This window comes from Callorhinchus milii, unplaced genomic scaffold, assembly GCF_018977255.1.
Source record: "Callorhinchus milii isolate IMCB2004 unplaced genomic scaffold, IMCB_Cmil_1.0 Scaffold24, whole genome shotgun sequence".
NCBI classification, from domain to species: Eukaryota; Metazoa; Chordata; class Chondrichthyes; order Chimaeriformes; family Callorhinchidae; genus Callorhinchus; species Callorhinchus milii.
The window spans coordinates 3,736,099-3,757,190 of record NW_024704765.1 but is presented as its reverse complement, the minus strand read 5'-3'; the positions used below and the strand labels follow the sequence as shown (position 1 = coordinate 3,757,190).

The following is a 21,092-nucleotide window of genomic DNA, read 5'->3' as shown; positions in this document are numbered from 1 at the left end:
ACGGTTATCCAGGTGATCTCCCACTAAAACCTGTTCCATTTGCCCCACTTCATTCCCCAGGACTAGATCCAGCATCACGTCTTCTTGCAACTAGATCTGCTTCCTTCCACATTGGCTGGAAACATACTGATCAAGAAAGGTTTCCTGTACACATTTTAGTAATTCTTCCCCCTCCGTAACCTTTACACGGTTTCCTTCCCAGTCTATGTTTGGATAATTAAAGTTCCCCATTATCACTACTCTATTGGTTCTACATCTTTCTGAAATCTGCTTGCAGATTTGTTCCTCTATCTCTTTCCCACTATTTGGTGGTCTATAGTAAACACCCAGCAGCGAAACAGTTCCTCTTCTGCTCCTTAACCCTAACTAAATAGATTCCGTCTTTGATCCCTCCAGTACATCATCCCTTTCCAGGACTATAAAAGTATCTTTGATCAATATTGCCATCCACCTCCCTTTTCCTTTCCTTATCCCTCCTGAATACATTCTAGCCAGGAATGTTAAGCTCCCATTCCTGCCCTTGTTTGAGCCAAGTTTTCTCTCTCTCTTGTGGTCTCTCTCGTTCTCTCTCTCTCTCGTAGCCTCTCACACTCTCTCACACACGCTCTTGCACTCTCTCTGTCTCTCACATATAGTCTCACACATCCTTTGAGTCCCCCCCTCTCTCAGCTCTCTCTCGTACGCAGAGAGGGGTTAGGGGTTGGGAGTTAGCGAGTGTGTACTCTCCCATGACCAATAAGGTTCGATTTGCTCTTGAATCCCTTCCCACACTGCGCACAGCGATAGGGTCTGTCCTGGGAGTGAGTGCGTCGGTGAACGAGTACGGCTGCAGACTGACGGAAAGCTTTCCCGCAGTCGGGACAAGCGAAGGGTCTCTCCCCTGTGTGTGTGAGCTGGTGCCTGACCAGTGTGGAGCGTTGGTTAAACCTGCGGCCACACACGGAACACAGGTGTGGTCTCTCGGCTGTGTGCGTGCGCTCGTGGATGGCCAGGTTATGCGGGAAGCGGAAGGTCTTGTGGCAGACGCCACAGAGATAGGGTGGGCGATCTGCGTGCAGGAGCCGGTGTTTGGCCAACGAGGTGTATTGTCGGAATTCCTTCCCGCATTCCCGGCAGCGGTGAGGCCGGAGACCGTCACCGTGGCGGCGGCGATGAGTTTCCAGGAACCTGCGCAGCTTGAATGCTTTCCCGCACGTCTCGCAGCGTAGGACCTCGTCCCCGCTTGGTGCCTCTCCGTGCCCCGTTTCCCGGCAATGTCGTGCCAATTCCTCGTCGCCTGTGAAGCTCTCGGCGCAACCAGGACACGAGCTGAGCCGGGCCTCGGGGTGAGAGCCCCGCAGGTGCTCCTCCAGCTCCGGTAACCGCAGGAAACGCTGCTGGCAGAGAGGGCAGGGGTGCCGAGGGACGTGCGTGCGGGTGTGAGCCGCCAGGTGATGCGAGTGGAGGAAGTCCCGGCCGCATTCGGCACAGACAAAGCGCCGCTCGGCGCCGTGGACCCGCCGGTGTTTGCAGAGGTCGGAGGAGGTCTTGAAGGTTTTACCACAGTGCGGGCAGACGTAAGGGCGGTCGGTGCCGTGCGTGCGACGGTGGACCAGCGCCGAGGAGCTCTGGCTGAACCGGCGCCCGCACACAGCACAGGGAAAGGGCTTCTCCCCGGTGTGCGTCCGCCGGTGCGTGGCCAGGTGGTGAGACTGCACGAACTCGCGGCCGCAATCCTCGCACCGGTACTGCCGGTCGCCCGTGTGCACCAGCCGATGACGGAGCAGGTTGTAGGACGTCCCGAATCCCTTCCCACAATCGGTGCACTCGAAACGTCTCTCGCCGGTGTGGACCCGGCCGTGACGCTTCAGGTCGCACGCTCGTCCGAAACTCCGGTCACACTCGCCGCAAGCAAACCTGCGGACAGGCGCAGGCTCCGTCTGTGCCGAGGGTCCGGCCGGCTCCATCGTCATCATCTCCTCTTCCTCCATCATCTTCCTCCTCCGCTCCCTGCGAGAGAGAGAGAGAGAGAGTATTTACATGATGTGGAGCGCTGCAGCGAGGTGGTTAGCGCGCTCGCCTCGCAAGCGAACTCGGGTTCGATTCCCTGGTGGGGTGAAACCGTAGGCAAAGTTTCTTTGCTCCACACACCTCTGTTTACCCCGCAAAAGTGGGAACCCGGTTTTATTTGTCAATCGGCGGATCGCTTTCCAGGGGTAATAATCCCTCGAAAAAAATAATAATAATACGGTCACTCAATCCATGACTCTTTGTGGGACGTCGCTGGGCGCTATTGGCTGCCGCGTTTCACCCACAAAAATATTATTATTACAGGCCAGTATGTTAATAGTAAATTATTATTATTATTATTACAGGATTCTACTCTCTTCCCCCCCCCCCCACTCTGTGAGGACCCACCTTGCTCTCCCTTACTTACTGGTCAGCGCTCAGCCCCTTTGGGGTCCCCATAAGACTGTTTAACGCCAAACCACTTTATAATAATAATAATCCTGGCATTTGACACAGCGCCTTATCGCGTCGTTGAGACGTCTCAAAGCGCTTCACAGAATAATAATAATAGTTATTATATACTGTAAAGTGAGTTGACTGTCTAATCGCCCCCTTTAAGGCTGTTTAACACCGGACCCCTTTAAGACTATTCAACAACAAACCCCTTTAAGACAGTTTAACAACAAAGCCCCTTTAAGGACCCTTTAAAGGGCGCCTTTAAGCTGTGGCGGCCCCCGGGCCGGGCCTTACCCTCACCTGGTGACAAGAGACGGTGGGATCCCACTGCGCACGCGCGCCAACACCCCGCCCCCCCTCCTCCGTTCCGGAAATAGGGCGCTTTCACCAGCGCGTAGCATCTCGGGTAAAGTGGCCGCCATTGCCTTGCGTCATCGCCACCGCACTTCGCCTGCGCCGGCGCCGCCATCGTTACCCACAGCGGCAGCTATTGCGACTGCGCGTCCCTGCCCTCCCCCCCCCCCCCCGTGTCTGGGAATAGGGCGCTTTCAATCGCCCGGGGCAGCCTGGGTAAATCAGCCGCCATTGATGCAGCATCCATTGGTGATGTGCCAGGATTATTATTATTATTACACACTCACCCTGGATGCTCTTCAGAACCTCCTCCCAACACGACACGCGCTCTGTCAGTGTAAAAAAATTTTGGCGGTGGGGGGTGGGGGGGGGGTAAGGAAAACGGGAATAGGGAAATAGTCGTTGAATGGCGGTGTCTTCAAAGGAGCAGCGGAGCAAAGGGACGTTGGGAGATGCCGGTCCTCACCTGCAAAGCCCTCCGTGGCCTCCCCCCACCCTACCTCTGCCGCCTCCCGCCCGCTCCCTCCGCCCAGCCGGCTCCAGCCTGCCCCACGTGCCCCGACACACCCGCCCCACCATTGGCGGGAGAGCCTTCAACCACTCTGCCCCCAACCTCTGGAACTCCATCCCCCAGTCACTCCGCCTCGCCCCCTCCTGAGCCTCCATCACGTCCCTCCTCAAGACCTTCCTCACCCCCCACCCCTTCCCCTCCCCTCCCTTCTCCCCCGCTGACCCCAACTCGGGTCTGAAATGCTGAACTCTTGTCCAGCGCCTCGGGACGTCCTCCCGACGTGAAAGGCGCTGTGCAAATGTCATCTTGTTGTTGTTGTTGTTGTTGCAGTTGCAGGTGCATTAGAGCCCTTCAAAGCAACAGCACAAGCGGAAAGGCCTGTGAGAAAAGCTAATGGTATTCTGTGTTTAATACGTAGGGTCACAGAACACATGAGCAGTGGCAGAAATGCCGCCGTTGTATAAAGCATTGGCGAGGCCGCAGCTGGAGGACTGCGCTCAGTTTTGGGGCACCTCATTTCGGGAAAGACGGTTGTGGAGGGGGAATGCAGAGGAGATTTATAAGAATCAGGGAATGGTGATCAGCAAAATAGGTTGGAGCCTTCCCTCCCAGGCTTGATCCTGGAAATTCCTCATCCACATGCCCAGGAGCTCAGAACAATACTCACGTCCTTGGAGGATAATCACTTTTGAATGAAGGATTGAGGACATCTCCTCTCACCGGGCATTCCCCCCCCCACCCCCCCAACACACACCCACAAAACTTATTACTGATCAAAGCTGGAACAATGTTGGGCTGAGATTGTGTGCATGCGAGAATTCGCCATATGATCGTAATATAAGTCTTCAAATGGAATCGTAGTACGGAAAACAGTTATTTTTAAAAAGGCACAACTTCTCATAGTAATAGAACTACCGTTTTGTGAATACACAATGAAACATACGGAATGCAGCAGCATTGCACAGATATAGAAAAATCTGTAATTCATTGAACTCTTGCAGGAAACAGCGCACCTTACATATATAATATTCAACAAAATAGCTCTGCCTTGCCAAGTGCCATATTTTGCTGAAAAAAACAATAAAAAAGTTTATTTGAATACCAAAAATTCACCAGAGGCAGAGCAATTTTGTTTTTATTGAACAAAACTTGTTCCTAGTAAAATACAAAAACTGTATATTAAAATACAAAGTGTTCTTAGTTACTTTTCAAACCCTTTTTTGTCACAAATAGATTTAGAGTTGAATAAAATGCAATGGATTGTATCAAGCTAAATTTCAGACTGCCTTGCTAACATCTTTTTCTGTTGTCTGTTTTCTAATAATAAAATAAAATAACCTTGCATTTGATAAAGTGCGTTTCACATTGGAATGACGAGTGAAAGCACTTCATAGAATTCACTATAAAGTCTAGTGACTGCATTTTGTAGATGAATGTGGCAACCAATTTGCATACAGCAATGTAACCACAAAATCAGGTGAGTAAAACACTTTTTCGTACAAGGGTTATTCAAATATGGAATAATTTGCTACAAAGTGACTTTTAAGATTGAGACCATAACATTTAAAAAAGGAAATGGATAAACATTTCAGGAGGAAGAACATGAAAGAGTAGGGAAAAGAGGAATGTTCTCAGTTCCAGTGGAAACAGACCCAATTTTTCAAACCTATCCTGAAAACCACACTTCCCTGATATCACATCTGTTTGAACTTATGTTGTACCCTTTTCGTAGCTTCGGTTTCCTTTCTGTAATGTAGCGCACGGAACTGCACATTCCAACCACGGCTTAGGAGTGAGAAAGGTCCCAGGTTCAATCCTTACTCTGTTCAATCGGATGTGAGTCATTTGATCTCAACTGAAGCAGTGGATGGGGCACTGTAATTGGCCTCAAAAAGTTCGGAGTGAAGAAAGAAAAAATCTGCCCGGGTTCTTGTCCCGGCATTGCTAAGGACACGGTGGATAAGGAGACACGCGCTTGCCTTCCTGACAGACTGGAGTGACGGCCGACATTATTTCCACTATCCGCGCTGCGTCCTCCCAACTGCCGGCTCCTTCTGCTGCCCTGGGAGGACTTTCACCGGGTGGGGGAGGGAGGGAGGGAGCAGAAGGAAGATGGAATGTTGGAAATAGTCCCGGGCCGGATAAAATCACCCACCTGGACGGATGCCACCCACGGGCCCCCTGTTAGACCCCGCTGGTCTACGCTGATACTCCACCGCAGAGCTGGGGGCTGTACTGCATTGTTGGAGCAATCTGTATCTGCATCGTATTTTATTGTGTCCCCGGCCAGAAAACCTCCAGATAAAATTGGTCATTCGCTTCTTGGCTGTTTGTTGGACGATGCTGTGGGCATATTGGCAGTCATGTTCACTTGCTTACAAAGACAGTAAATCCTATGAAATGCTTTGAGACATTTTGGAAACAATATATATATGAAATACTGCATATATAACATATATATTTCTATATGAAATGCGTTATATGGTATGGGAGTATTGTTGCTGTTGCAACAGAAAGAAATTTGTTGCAGGAGTACAACAACAATTTGCACAAATGTATCTCAGAGCACTTACCAGTGGTGGACGTTGATGCCGAGTTGGAGAGAGAGGAAGAGTGCTTTCTGAAAGATGGGCATGGAGGGGCAAGGCAGGAGAGAATCCGAAAGCTCCAGGGAGTAGTGATGATTAATCGGCGGCCATACTACAAGCAAAAATACAAGCAGTGTCGAGTTATCTGTATCTGTGTCTCTCTCTCTGTATCTGTGTGTCTCTGTGTGTCTCTCTCTGTGTGTGTCCCTGTATCTCTGTCTGTGTGTCTCTCTGTATCTCTCTGCCTGTCTCTGTGTCTCCATCTATCTGTGTCTCTCCCTGTGTCTCTCTTTCCTGTTACTAGTTTGAAAGCGATTGACAATTCTGCTGCTATCCACCGCCTCGCGCTGCTGCTTATCCCACTGGGTCAGACCGAGCCTGAGCTCTGAACACACAGTTGTGACTGTGCTCGCGGGCCGGATTAAATCATCCCCTGGGCCGGATGTGGCCCGTGGGCCACCAGTTAGACAACCCTGTAATAGACTATGAGTCTTGAACCCAAAACCTTCTAACTCAGAGGCGAGAGTGCTAGCAACTGAGATGACACACAACAGAACATTTTCCTTGGGAGGTGGGAAGGCAAACAGGTCTCCTTGGAGTTGAACTAGCTCCAAGGCAACATGCCTGGCAACAGAGAGAATTAAAAAAAAAGAAAAGTTTATTAATTTGGTTATGTAGTAGATGTTTAGTTGCAGAAAATGCTTTAATTGCTTTTAGTTTTTATTCTGAGATCTGACTTCTAAAAGTAATCGTTGTTATCATCCAGGCCAATTTATTTGGTTACGCACATTTAAAATATATATATTTTTAAAAAATTGGCTTTGAATCTACTTCTACATTGCTTGAAGCATTTTTTTTTTAAAAGGCATAATCTAAAGAACTTATAAACAAGGACAAAAGAAGAACAAGAGGCACAGATGTTACCAATCATACCAAGCAAAAGGTCCCGGACAGAAACAATCGAATGTTTGACCTGCAGAATGCACCACAAAAAAATGTTTAGATTTCTAAGAGAACATGCTGGGCTGCAGTCACATTGTGCTGCATATTTTAATTTACAAAGTGAATCAAGAGCTCCAATTTTCATGGCAGTAATGGATGCCAAGCATTCCGTGCTTAATAATTGCAGCTAGATCAACGCAGGGGAATAAATGAGCTTGGGTTTGGGTCAGACCACAGTACAGTCTATTCGCCTTGGTCTCAACACAAGCCAGACTATGGGGACAGGGCCGGCCCGATCAGGGTAAACCCAAGTTAAGCTCACCTCATATTACCATATATAAGCGACTCAAGCATTTTTTCATTTTTAGTTTTGTCATTGACTATTTCTATGTGATCACACAATCTGTGGTCGATGTGAATTGCAGCTATTCTTTTCTTCACTCTCCTCCCTGGCACACAAAAGGGGATGGGGATGGGGAAAGGGGGAGAAGGAGGAAATTAAGACTCTAGATAATGTCTTCCAGGAGCTGTTCTCCCGAACCTCAGAGGCGAGGCTTGGGATCCTCCGGATCTGTATGGCCTGTTTGAAAGAATGATGCTCTTTAATTCACATTTACCTTGCCTTGTGTGAACCTGGATTTATTAGTAACCTTTGAATGTTAGAGAAATGGGGATACAGTTCTGCAGAAGAAGCAGGTAGAGATTTGAGTCATTTGTTCTCAACTGAAGCAGTGGATGGGGCACTGTAATTGGCCTCAAAGTTCGAAATAAAGAAAGAAAAAAATCAACCTGGGTTCTTGTCCCGGCGATTGCTAAGGACATGGTGGATAGAGAGACGATTAGCCTTCCTGACAGACTGCAGTAATGGCCATTTTGTCCATTTTGATAAAGTCAGTTGTTCTGGATAATTCTATCTGGATAATTCTAATCCAGATAGATAGATATATCCTGGACTACCTCAGTTTGGCAGTTCTACCTCTAGACTATCAAGACCAATAGTGGTGGCGTAGTCCAGATTGTGTGGTTAGTGTCCTCTTATAGTGCAGGCAAATATTGAGAAAACCGTCCTTTCAAAAGAACTGAGAGGGTTGACAGACCGGACTGTCTTTAGATTAATTGTCTAGAGGTGCATTAATGTGCCAGGCTTCAGATTTTGAAAACATCACAGGGCACTGAGGACTGTTTTGGAATCTCATTAGATTATTGGATCTCATTAGATTACCGTGTTTCACCCACAAAATACACAGTCACTATACTATCCAGTATATTCAGTGAAGCGCTTTGAGATGTCTCAACGACGTGATAAGGTGCTATATCAAATGCAAGGATTATTATTATATTATGAATTTAGAGAAGATTTGGCAAAATCATAATTTCAAATTAAAATGGTTGAGAAGGCAGACACATCCATACATCAAGAGCCTTAAACTTCACACCACTGCTTCATTTCGATCTTAAATGTCCCAAATTAAGCTTATAAATTGAAGTACGCATTACAATATATTTTACATAAAGCCAGATGTACCAAACTACTCAGATGCAAAAAAAAAACTATTATTTCCTGAGAGAATGGATTTTGTTCCAATTTAATGATTTCAAACTGTGTCACTGCTACCAGCTTCCCATAAGGATTTCATTTAAAAAGAGATTTTTGACAAAATGTCTGTGAAACATAGATGAAATATGCACAGAATGTGGTGATTAGATTGGGATCAGGGCTCAAGTAAAATGCACTGTTGTTTTTTGGATTGGAAAAGTCGGTACTTTTAATAAGAGTGAGGTGAGCAAAGCCTGAACGAGGAGAGTTATATATCAGGCTAGGGCTGAGAGGGGGTTAGAAGAAGGGCTGGCAAGAGGCTGGGTTTCTCCCTGTTTTTGTTGAGTCCTGGTGGGGAAGATTAGGAAGAGGAGAGCGAGAGAGACAATGGAGAGCAGTATGGAGGAGGGGGAAGTAAATTGGGAGGGTGCATTGTATAATGGACAGAATGGCCTTCATAAAAGAGGGCATTAAAGAGAAAAGGAGATGCAAGTACCATGAATCTCGTATGAGAAGGCGATGAAGCTGAAAGAGATCGACCTCCTGGAGGAGGCCCCATGTCCCTTTGAGATCAAGGCCCTCTTTCAGGAGCGGATCAGACGGGAGAGAAAAGCCTCACTAAGGAATGAACAATCCCCGAATTCCGCAGTCTGATATCCTCCCCTTTTTGGAGAGACACTGTGAGAAGGTACTAAACGTGAGGGAGATAGCAGGCGAGGTAGGAATCTGGACATCCGAGTGGAAGGTGTGGCTTAAACTTCACAGGATAGATTAGGGGAGTGCAAGATTTAAAAAAAAGTACATTTCTTTGTTCTCCTCGGTGAAAACAAAGCTAAACACTCACTTTGCCTATGCAATGTGTTTTTAGCAAACTCCTTGAAACATTCCCCTGGTTCCCTGGAAAATCCACTAGTCTGTAAAAGCCTTGGTTAATGACAGTAGCAATCTGCTTAAATGTCAGTCATAATGACCCGAATTTTCTTTTTCTGTTTTACTTACTAAATGTGCATTTTAACTTGATTAACTAGTAATTTATCTGGTAAAAGAGGCCACGACCTCAAACAAAACACTTTAAAAAAAATCAAAAATGTTAATATATTTATACACAAAGTAAATATGGAAATCAGAATAGAGATTATTGAATTAAAGCCAAAGGACATGGATGTAGTACAGAATATTTTCAGACTAATGCTTCAATAATTAGAGAGAATTCTCCTGAAGTATGTTCTGCTATAACAAGACTGACAACATTTTTAATGAGCTATAATTGCTTCTTCAGCAGTCAAACAAGAACAGCAACAGATGTCCCAAACTCCACATTGTAAATCAGCTTCTTTAATGAAAATAGTGACCGCTTGTGGCATACACACACACGTATGCACAATAATCTCATTCCTACCCGCAAAGCAATATTTGTGCGTAAAGTGACTACACTAAAGTCTTACAATTACAATTCACTATTGTATTGACGTTTTCGCAATCGCAGTTAAAAAAATCCTGGCCCCTTTGAGTACCATATGGTGTAGATTAAATAGCTTAACCACTGAAAAGCTACAAGCAAGGTTACAATCAAGGGTCACATGGTGATGACTGGGTGGAAGATGAAAACTTACTGATCAGCTCCTGTGGAGAGCATCAGCTTGAACAGAAGAAAACAGCTGAAACGGAATCCAAATCCATTTCATTTGCAACACAACTTTGAATAGAAATCATACCTCATTCCATTTGGAATGTAATCTGCTGAACTACCCAGACAAGCGCAATCCTTGGCCAGCCCACAAGCGATAAGCGATTTTCCCACCAAAATGCAGGAGGATTTGCTGGCAGAAAGTGCAGGAAATCATAAAGGTCATTTTCATTTTAACCTTTAACCTTAAAATACCTTTTATTTTAACTGAACAACAGCAACTCGCGTTTGTGTAGCACCCGACACATGGGGTAGCATCTCGGAGCGCTTAAGCGTGGCAGAGCTTGAGCCAGAGAGAGGGGGGCAGGTAACGGTAGGCACGGTTGAAGAGGAAGGTCTTCAGGTGTGAGCTGAAGACAAGGAAGGAGGAGGCAAGGAGGGGGAATTGAGGCACATTTCGTCTCTACTCGTGGCTTCTTTTACTTCTTTTTCTTGTTTTGTTGCTTTTGCTATCTCCCAGACATTACACTCCATTTTGTTTTCTAGTTTTTTTATCTTCTTCATTCCCTTTTTGACTCACTGTTATCCACAGAGCCTTTTTCACGATGTCAGTGGGTCTCAAAGTGCTTGACACTGCCGGCTGGGCACCCAACCTGGGGTGGGAGCCGAGAGAGGTGGGGGGTCGGTGGGGAAGCGAAAAGATGCCTGAAAGCCCGGTCAAAGAGTTGGGTCTTGATGTGCCTTGAAAGAGGGGAGGGAGGGAGTCATTGGTACTCTGGTAATGGAGCTCCAGAGAGCGTGGGCAAAATGGTGATGGTGGGGCAGATGGGGTGGGGGGACATGAAGCAAGCTGGTGTTTGCTCTGCGAAGGTAACGGCCGGGTTGGGAGGTCACAGAGGTAGGGTAGGAAGGGGGAGGAGGGGGAGCGGGGTGAAGGACGTAGTGTTTCATTGGGGAAACAAGCTTGCTGTGAGGAAGCTGTACGGCATATCGTTCGGCATCTGACCCCGTGGTCGAGGGAAGCTCCGATCGTTTGTCCTGACAGTGAACCACGAAACGCTGCCCTCACGTTTTCTCTCTCTCCCTCCCTCTGTCAATCACTCTTTCTCTCCTCTCTCACGCACACTCTCACACACTCTCTCCTCCCTCTCCCTTTCTCATTCTCAATCACTCTTTCTCCATCAACTTTTCCCCCCACACCCCTCTCCTTCTCAATCACTCTCACGCTCTCTACTCCCCCCTCTCCCCGCACTCAATCACTCTCTCTCAATCAGCCATATGGCTCACTATCTGGCAGTGGGTACAGCTTATCTCCTGGCCGTGCTAATGGACATTGCCAGGGGCTAGGGGTTGGGAGGACATAGATGGGTTAGGCCTCCTTGACTGACTGCAGCAACTGGCAGTTTTATTTCCATTTCTTTCATTCATTGAGCTACTGTCACGATAGCACGCTCGTTGGGAGAGCGAGGGAGCAGTCGGCCCAAAGTTGGCCCTGTTCCAGCTGCTCCCACAACTATTGTGGAGTCCTGTAGCTCAGTGGTTAGAGCACTCGCCTGGGTTCAATTCCCAGGGCAGGCGAAACATTGGGCAAGTTTCCTTACTCCTCCTGCCTGTTTCCCCGAGTCGTAAGTAGGAACCCACTTGTTAGTCGATTGGCGGATCGCTTTTCCAGGGGGTAATAATCCCTTCAAAAGAAATAATAATAATTTGGTCACTCAATCCACGACTGTTTTTGTTTTCCTGCACCCCCACCCCTGCCCTCCACCCTCCCCGACCCCAGCTCGGGTCCGAAACTCTGCCTGTCCAGCACCTTTTGACACCTTTCCGACGTGAAAGGTGCTTTACTAATGTAATTTTGTTTTTGCTGTTGTTTGTGGGGACGTCGCTGGGCGCAATTGGCTGCCCACAAAACACACAGTCACTACACTTTACAGTATATTCTGTGAAGCACTTTGAGACGTCTGGAAGAGCTGATAAGGTGCTATATCAAATGCAAGGATTATATCACATTCAAGGATTATTATTTTTGTTATATTGTTATTGTTACTGTTATTATTACTGTTATTATTATTGTTATTATTATTGTTGTTTTTTATTGTTATTTTTATTATTGTTGTTGCTATTTGTTATTGCTGTTATTGGTATTATTATTGTTATTATTATTATTGCTATTGTTGTTATTTTTTATTATTGTTGTTGTTATTGCTGTTATTATTGGTATTATTATTGTTATTGTCATTATTGTTATTTTTTAATGTTATTTTGTATCATTATTGTTGTTATTATTATTGTTGTTATTATTGTTATTATTGTTGTTGTTATTATTATTGTTATTATTGTTGTTATTATTATTTTTAATTGTTATTTTGTATCATTATTGTTGTTATTTTTATTGCTGTTATTGTTATTATTGTTGTTATTATTATTATTGTTGTTGTTGTTGTTGCTCATGTCCAGGCCAGGGGGGGGGTGGGGGGGGAGGGGCTTCTGGGAAAGGACCGGAACGACACGTGGTCAGGTCACGTGGCCTCCGGCTGGGAAAGGGGCGGGGCTTGGGCCGCTCACGCACCCGGGCTGTGATCTCGCGAGAGCGGCGGCTGGTAATGGCGGCGGTGCAGGTGCCGGGCTCCGAGGGGCCGGGGATGGGGACGGTGACGGGGGCCGAGGCCGAGGCCGGGAGGAAGCTGGATCGGTGCTTGGCGGACACGGTGGTGAAATTAGGTGAGGCTCGGTGTCGCTCCGCTCGCCCCCTCCCCCCGGACCGGCCGCGCGGAGTGACGAGCCGCTGCCTCGGGCCTCGGGCCTCGCGGACGGACAAGGTGCCCGGTGTGACCCCGTGACCCCTGGGCCGCAGTGCGGCCACACGTCATGGCGCGGTGTTGACCCCGCAGCTCAGCCTCTGGGTTTACCCTCCCAGCCCAGCCCAGCCCAGGCTGCGGCCCCAGTGCCGGGAGCCTGACCCCCACAGGCGGGTCTGTCTCTGTCTGTCTGTCGGGCACCGTGGATTGCAGTCTCAGACCCCCCACTCGGGTGGTCTCTGAGAATAATCCTCGGATGGTATTCCTTGCGTTGGACGCGGCGCCGTATCGCGTCTTCGAGCCGCCTCGAAGCGCTCCACAGGATATCTATGAAATATCGCCTCACGGTGCAGCCGGTGAAGCGCTTTGCCACGTCTCGGAAGACGGGAGACGGCGCTGTATCAAACGCGAGGAATATTATCGTGTTAATGTACATTATTATTGTTAATATACAATGAAGAAAGGCTGGCCAAATTGGGGCTTTTCCAATAAAAACACGGTAGTTATTTTTAAGATTTTTAAGATTCTGAAGGGTATTGCAATGTAATTGAGGGACTATTTACTGTAAAGTGAATCGACTGGCCGAAACTCGATGAATTTGAGTTTGAACCCACAATTTTCTGATTTAGAGGCGAGAATGCTACCAACAGTTTTATCATGGTCTTCTTCCAGTATCTACGTCGTATGTAGCACACACTCTTCTGTCATTTATCTCCCGACAATCTCACTGGCTCACATTTGTTTCGCCTATCGTCCCATCCTCTTTCTTATCTTTCTCTCCCTTTTTTTCTCTCTCGCGCTCTCTGCTGCGCTCTCTCTTGTAGCCTCCTCTGTTTCTTGTGTTCTCTCTCTCTCTCCTCTCTCTCGCTCGGTCTGAGATTGGGGTGCAGGAGGGAATGCATTTCAGGCCATAGGACACGAGAGAGGGTGACAGCTGGACGCCGTACTGACCAGCATCCTCAACCTTCCTTAGTCTCACCCCATCTCAAAGGCCTGGTCTCTCCTTTACCTCTTGGAATGGCAATTCCTTGGGACGCAAAAAGTCTGAGATCAGCCTCTTCCTTTCCCAAGAATGTTCTCGCTCTCCAGGAAATGCATGAGATCGTCGCTTGAGTCTCCACGGGTACCGAGTAGTTGAAGGACAAATGGTGCATGTTGTGTGGCTCTGATCCTTGACGAGCACCTGCTGGCTGTGGAAGTTGGAGTGTGCTCTGCTAACCTTGTCTGGGCGAAGAAACACATTTCATCAGAGACTCAAAAGCCTGTAAGCCTGTAAGGAGTTCCTGATACCTGCTGTGAACCAAGTGAGGGCTCCAACCTGTTCATGTTGGGATGTCAAATGACCAGATAGTGATTGTGGTGGGGGGGAAGGTAAATGGGGTCTCCTTGGAGATGATTGGCGACAAAATATTGGAATCAAGACTATTAGGCATAAGTCAGCAAGAGCCAAGTCTTGGGACCCTCAGAGGGTGCTGGAGTTTAACCAGTGTGCCATTCAAAGCCCAGTCTAGCAAGCTTCCACCTTATCCATTGCAGAGTTAACGGGAGCTGACTGGGACGAATCTCTGCCCTCCTCCCCCTTACAGTGTCTGCTCCTCCAAGTCTTGCCGATGAACTGGGCTATCTTCAGCGGAGCCCTGGAGTAGTGCGGACACGCCTTGCTCAGGAACCGGATTACTGAGACCACCACAGAAGATTGACTTGACATTTGGTTTTGTTTAAGTTAAATTAAAATGAGTAACTTTCACCCCACAAAAAGGTAGTTAAGAGTTGATAGTATAATTTACCAAATTTCTTTTTGGACGTGAAATGGAGTTTGTTCCATTTGATCTGATTTTAAAATGCATTACAATTCAAATGCGAAATGTGGTTTGCAATCAACTAATTAGGAAGCTATGGGAATGTCTCTGATTAAATAACCTGGATTTGTTTTTTCTCCTGTGTTTTTGGAAAGCATAACTATTTTTCCATAGCATTCCAGAAAGATTAGCGTCTACCTTCATTCTGTATATTTAAGGAAGAAGAAATTTGTAATTCTGTATTCTTAAAACGGCTGAGTGTGTTTCAGCAAACGTACATTGCAAATTCCCTTCTTGTGGGCCTCAGCCTGAGGGTAAGGGCAACAAAAAAAAGATCTTAATGCCTGTCTGGAGGGACAGGTGGTGTGTACCAGAGACTAAGGTCAACAGGTTTCCTATTTTGTACATTTTCGTTGGCAGTTATCTTGTATTAGTTATCCCGACTGTTTATGGGATACTGCTGTGTGCAATTGGCTGCCCCGTTTCGCCCACAAAACACACAGTTACTACACTTAGTGTATCCTGTGAAGCACTTTGAGACGTCTCGACGACGTGATAAAGCTCTATATCAAATGCAAGGATTATTATTATTATTGCTTGTGTATAACTTCCATCCATGTATTTTAGGATGTTAGTAATCATGCTCCTGGAGCAATGCTGTGGGAAGTGAGTTTTAGAAATGTATAAAACAAAAATTACATGCGTGCAGACAGTGAAAAATGTGTTTGTAATTAGGAAGTTTATCATGCACTTAAAATTGTTGGCGACATTTGTTCACAACTAAGAACATTAATTTTGTTTTGTGCGCTGTCATTAAAAAGTCAAGTGATCTGGTTAATATATCTTGGTTCTAGGATTTTATTGCCTTTTTAATTCCTTCTTCAACACTAACTTTCTGGGAGTTCAGGGTAAAGTGATGGGTGGTTTCAGTTTTGTTGTGTTATATTTTCAAATACACGTCAGTAATATTTTAGCAAAGACGAAAGGGATTTCTCCTGGTATTTGGCCAACAATCCCCATATAAAATTGGTCATTTATTCCATGCCTGTTTGTGGGATATTTCTGTGTGCAGATTGGCTACTGCCTTCGCCTGCAAAATACACAGTAAGACCACTTTACAGTATATCCTGTGAAGCACTTTGAGATGTCTTAACATGATACCGATATATCTACAGTGTATGCAGAAAACCAGGTGGCTTGCTTCAAATCATGTTGGCTCGTGACTGGCAGTGACTCTGACCCAGAAAGGTGGCCATTTTTTAACATGGGAATCTGGCCATTATGCGGCATCTACTTTTAAGAGAGAAGTAGATAACTATTTGGGGAGGACAAGTTTGCAGGGCTATGGGGAGAGAGCGGGGGAGTGGGGTTGAATTGGATAGCTTTTTTCAAAGAGCCGGCATGGACACAACGGGCTGAATGGTCTTCTTCTGTGCTTTAAGATTCTGTGAGGCGGGTGGCTGGCTTTTTGTGCTCATATGCATAGAATGCCAAAGTCCTGACCAGCAGAATAATTCTAATGGTGGTTGCACGTGTGCAAATGTCTTGACACTATTTGACACCTGCACAATAAAATGTCCTCGCAGGTGAAGAATGACTTGCCAACTTTTCATTATTGAACCGTCTTCTGTGCAGAGACGATGGGAGAAATCGGCCGGGTTTGAGAAAAATGTTACACTCTCACCATCACTAATGCCAATCACCTTCTCCACTCACCCACTCGTGCAACCTCAAACCACATCTCTTCAACTGCACTTATGGTCACCTCTTCTCTCCCCAGTTCAGGGTCCAGCTCTGCCACTATTAAGCGTCCTGAGACACTCCCCTGTGTGAAGGGTGAGTTGTTTTGTCCATTTGTGAGTTTTCAGCCATTCTACCTCCACTCTGCAACTCCATCCTTGCCTCCTCCCTTCATACCTTCAAAGCCACCTTGGGATCTATCTTCGATTGCGTTCTCAGCGATCTTTCATTTCCTCCCCAAAAAACAACTCAGGCTTCCAATGGGTTGCGTGAAGCACTTTGAGATGTCCTTCTGACGTGAAAGGCTGTTTATAAATGGAAATTGTTATTGTTGTCCATTTTACGCTACTGGTTGCCTCCAGAGATAGACAAATTGCTAAACTGATCCCAAAGTTTTCATTTGTGGTTTCGATGCTTAATTTAGATCCTTTTAAACATTTGCATTTTTACTTTGTTTGCAGGTGCCGGTCTCGGATTAGGACTCGTGTTCTCAGTGCTCTTTTTTAAACGTAAGTACTGTTGTTTATAATGTACATTTACTATTTGTGAAAATAATCGGGTGGGGCGAAACCTTAGGGACGTTTCCCACGACATACACACAGTCAAACAACTTTACAGTGTATCCCACCTCCATACACCTCTGTTTACCTAGCAGTATATAGGAAACCGGTTGTTACTTGATGAAATGCAAGGATTATTATTATTATTACTACAATCCTCAATTTCTGAGGGTTGTAGTAATAATAATAATCCTTGCATTTGATATAGCGCTTTTCATGTCTTCTAGACGTCACAAAGTGCTTCACAGAATATACTGTAAAGTGAATTGACTATATTTGTGGGCTAAATGCTGCAGCTAATTGCGCACAGCAATGTCCCACAAACAGTCGTGGATTGAAATGACCATTTATTATTGTTTTGTTTCTTGAGGGATTATTATCAGGTGTGTGGAGTAAGGAAACTTGCCCAAGGTTTCACCCTGCCGGGAATCGAACCCAGGTCTCTCGCTTGCAAAGCGAGTGCTCTAACCTCTGAGCTACAGGACTCCACAATCCCTCCCCAATAAATAATAAATGAATAATAAATTGGACACCCAATCGCAAGCTGAGCCTCTTGTGAATGAGTGGAGTGCCCATCCATTTGTAAACTGGGCTGGAGTTGGGCTGTCAATCCACCTCAGCTTCACCGCTAATTGGTCCCTTTCCCGTCCAGTGGTTAAATACTTGGTGTCCTGTTTGGTTAGTTTGCCTCAAGTGAAACTCCCATTATGTAAGGATTATTACTGTTATATTTTTAGCAGGCTGCGGCAGCCCTCCTCTGCTGGGCGGAATGGTATTTTGGCTTTCCTCGGACGCCTCTTCAGTCGGACAAAATGGCTGTGTCCGGCTTAACAGGCATTCGCTGTCTTTAAATTATTCAATTGTTTTTCACCTCATGTATGTGGTGTCATTGTTCGTCGATTTTGAAATTTGGTCTTTGAAACAACATATTGACTTCTAAACCAGGAAATAATGTTTTCTCCCATCAGGGCGTATGTGGCCTGTGACCTTTGGCACGGGACTGGGATTGGGGATGGCTTACGCTAACTGTCAGCACGATTTCCAATCTCCGTATCTCCTACATGGAAAATTTATCAAAGTAAGTAAATTATTTCATTAATTAGGACAGGATATATTCCAGTTCGCAGATGTCTGATGTTTATTCTCAGGCCATGTCAATCTTTTTCTCCTGATTTTCAGTTCCAATTATTTTGAAACTGAACCAGGTGTTTTTTTTTGGGGGGGCAGCTCAATTCTTAAAAAAAAGTAATTACTTTGGTCGTGTTTGTCTGCACTTTGCATTCACGATCGTGTCAGAACCTGAATTAAGTAAAGAATTTTTTTGCCAAACCACAAGTTTTATACCAAATCGATCAACTTGTAAATGATGTCAGACAGAATTCAGGTGATATTCACAGAGCTAGCCTTAAAATATGGACAATGAGGATTCTGTTATGCTTAAATCAGACTATGCACTAGGAATCAATAGAAAGGATTTGATAATCTTGTTCATTTTGAGAGTATTTTTCATTGTGATACACAAGGACTTCTGTACCATTTTACTTCATTGGTGAATTGTGAAATTGTATACTTAAAATATCCTTTTTTTTCTTAGCACAAATATTAAATTATTTTTATAATTCACACAAGCAAGATCATGTTAGGTAAGTGTTCTGCTTTAGTTGAAATTTGAATTGCAAATTCAAGTTGCATTTCAAAAAGGAAGTCAGTTGTGTCCCCAAGAGAATTCAACTTCATTTCCCTTAGTTTGTTTCTTTGGCCTCTGCATTTAAAATAGTTTGTTTTAAAGCCTTTCTTAAAGGTCATCTTCTTGACTAGGACCAATTTCCCTGGTGGGGGAGGTCAGAGGATGAGTATCGTTATTCAGAAGCCAGTGTAGTCAGGGAAATGTTTGAATATTTTTTTTCTGTCCATAAATTGTATTGCATATTGGCACCTTAACCAGTATTATTCTATATTAAAACAATAATAATTCACTAATTTTATTTTTTAACCAAACAGGAACAAGAAATGTAGGTCTCCAGTTTGTGCTAATGTGAGATGACTTTCTTGAACATTGCATTATCTTCTCTACACCAGTGGTTTATGGATCGATTCTGTCTGATATAGTTGTGTGCATGTAATTGAATTGCCATTATTGCACTGTATTTAATTTCACGTTCAATAAATGTGCACGGCCTGCGAGACATTTTTAAGAAATAAAAATATTTGAACTGTTATGCCCTGTCTCAGATTTTTTTTGTGGGGTGAGAGGATATGAATCCAAAGAAATAGCAGCTGAAACCAACCAGGAAATCATGCAACAAAAGACAAATGGACACAAACATTCAGCTGAGTTGGGAACAGGAACTTTTTCCCCCCCCCAATCACTTTTTAAAGCATTCACATTCTTTGGCACATACAAAGAATTTGTGAAAGGAAACAAGAAATTTGGGTACAATTTCTTCATACAGCCCTCGGAAATGCGAATCACAAAATAATTTGATAATAATAGTCCTGGCATTTGATCCAACGCTTTTCACAACAGGAGGAAGTTGCAAAACATTTCACAGGATCTACAGTAGAAGCCACTTAAGCCGACCATATCTGCCATTTTGTCTCGCTTAACCAGTGTTTGACGTTTGCCGAAGTTTCCTTACCCCTCCCCACCCAGCAGAGGAGCGTCGATGACACCTCCCTCCCATTGCTGTTCACATTGGATGGGCAGTGGTGGGCACTACACCTATTCACAAGCGGTTCTAGGCTGTCAATCAATTGCAATTTAACTCCTCATTCTCACCCACATCCCCATTCCTCTGTCCCCCCCCCCACTGATTGACAGCCCGGAGACGCTCGTGAATGGCTGGAGTCCGCAGTCCATCAATCGATCATTCGGGTTCACGGGAATCTGAAAGTAGTGCAGTTGGACAAGGCCATAAAGAATGTAAACGGATTCCTTGGCTTCTATGTTGTTTTAAAAAGCTCAAATCAGATCAACCCTCAACCCGTGAACTCAAGGGATAGAGACCAAGTTTTGCAACCTGTCAAGAATAGCGATGCAGGGAAAGTCCTTTGCTTACCTCGGTTGGTTGCACTCAAGCCCCACGTCAGGTCCTGTACTTGGTTTCACAGCATGACGTTTAATGCCAAATTAACCTGGTGGATCACTGGCCATCAGAAACTGTCTCCTTTTGTCTAACCTTCTCAAGGGATATTTTACTATCCACCGGAGGACAATCCAGTAGGACCTCGGTTTCATATTTTTCCGAATAAAACCATCTCTGATAATGCAGCCCTCCTCCCAATATTGCACTGGAGCGTCCCACAATATTGAACGATAGAAGCTAAACAGCACGTGCCCAAAATAAAAGAAACATTGAGCTGGTTCCCTTGACTTTTTTGGGTAAGTAAGCAGTACGTAGCCTTCCCTCTCCATAGCCAGCATCCCTTGGGGGGCATTTTAAATCACTTTTGCATTGATAGTCAAAACCACAAGCTGACCTGGTTTGGAATGTTCGTTCCATGCTCTCTCTGAAACTGTTCAACGTTGGGGTAGTAATAAATTACAGTGTGATAATATATTGCTGCTAAATTCAGTCCAACATAGATGTAAATCAGTTCAGTTATTGCTTGAATTGAAGGGTGAACTCCCCAACGTTTTAGTCCACAGAATTTACTGCAGTCAAAACTAGCAGTTATCTTATATAGCCGGCTTGGCAGTAAGTCTTGTTGAAGGCCAGCTACAGATGCACTAGAATTAAATCATTAGAATTTTACGGCACAGAAGAAGGCTGTTTAGTGTGTCGACACTGTGCTGGATATGAAAGATTGCCAAAACATTCTATGATTTTTCATTTAGTTAAAGTAACAGTCAAGCACAGTTAAGATTTTTAAAAATCCTCCTGACATGAAAGGCGCTACACCCAAATGTAAGGATTATTATTAAATAGAACTATGTGATCCATCTTTATAGGCAAATGGGACTTCAGGTTAATTTCTCATCTAAAGGACAGCATCTCTACCAATGCATTCCAAGTCCCACTACTGCATTTGACTGAACGACCTAAACCTCTGCTGTGGGGATGGAACCCACCATCCTCTATTGGGTTGGATGCAAGGTCGTTTGCGCAGTAAGTTCCCCATATCTCAGTTACACAGCTTAAGTGCTTTTCTGAGAACAACAACACAACAAGATTTCATATATAGAGCGCC

The 21,092-nt window shown here is 45.3% G+C and overlaps 2 protein-coding genes across 2 annotated transcripts; one reads left to right on the top strand and one right to left on the bottom strand.

The window, feature by feature from the left end:
* Positions 1–597: 597 nt before the first annotated feature.
* Positions 598–2,483, bottom strand: LOC103181440 (zinc finger protein 497-like). The gene is made up of 2 exons (XM_042343776.1): positions 2,417–2,483; positions 598–1,989 (listed from the first exon to the last, which is right to left on the bottom strand). The coding sequence occupies exons 1-2, from the start codon at positions 2,446–2,448 to the stop codon at positions 708–710; spliced, it is 1,314 nt and encodes a 437-aa protein (XP_042199710.1). The 5' UTR covers positions 2,449–2,483; the 3' UTR covers positions 598–707.
* Positions 2,484–12,562: 10,079 nt separating this feature from the next.
* micos10 (mitochondrial contact site and cristae organizing system subunit 10) lies at positions 12,563–19,120 on the top strand. Its single transcript, XM_007897833.2, has 4 exons — positions 12,563–12,725; positions 16,803–16,850; positions 17,870–17,979; positions 18,903–19,120. The coding sequence occupies exons 1-4, from the start codon at positions 12,608–12,610 to the stop codon at positions 18,915–18,917; spliced, it is 291 nt and encodes a 96-aa protein (XP_007896024.1). The 5' UTR covers positions 12,563–12,607; the 3' UTR covers positions 18,918–19,120.
* Positions 19,121–21,092: the final 1,972 nt, after the last annotated feature.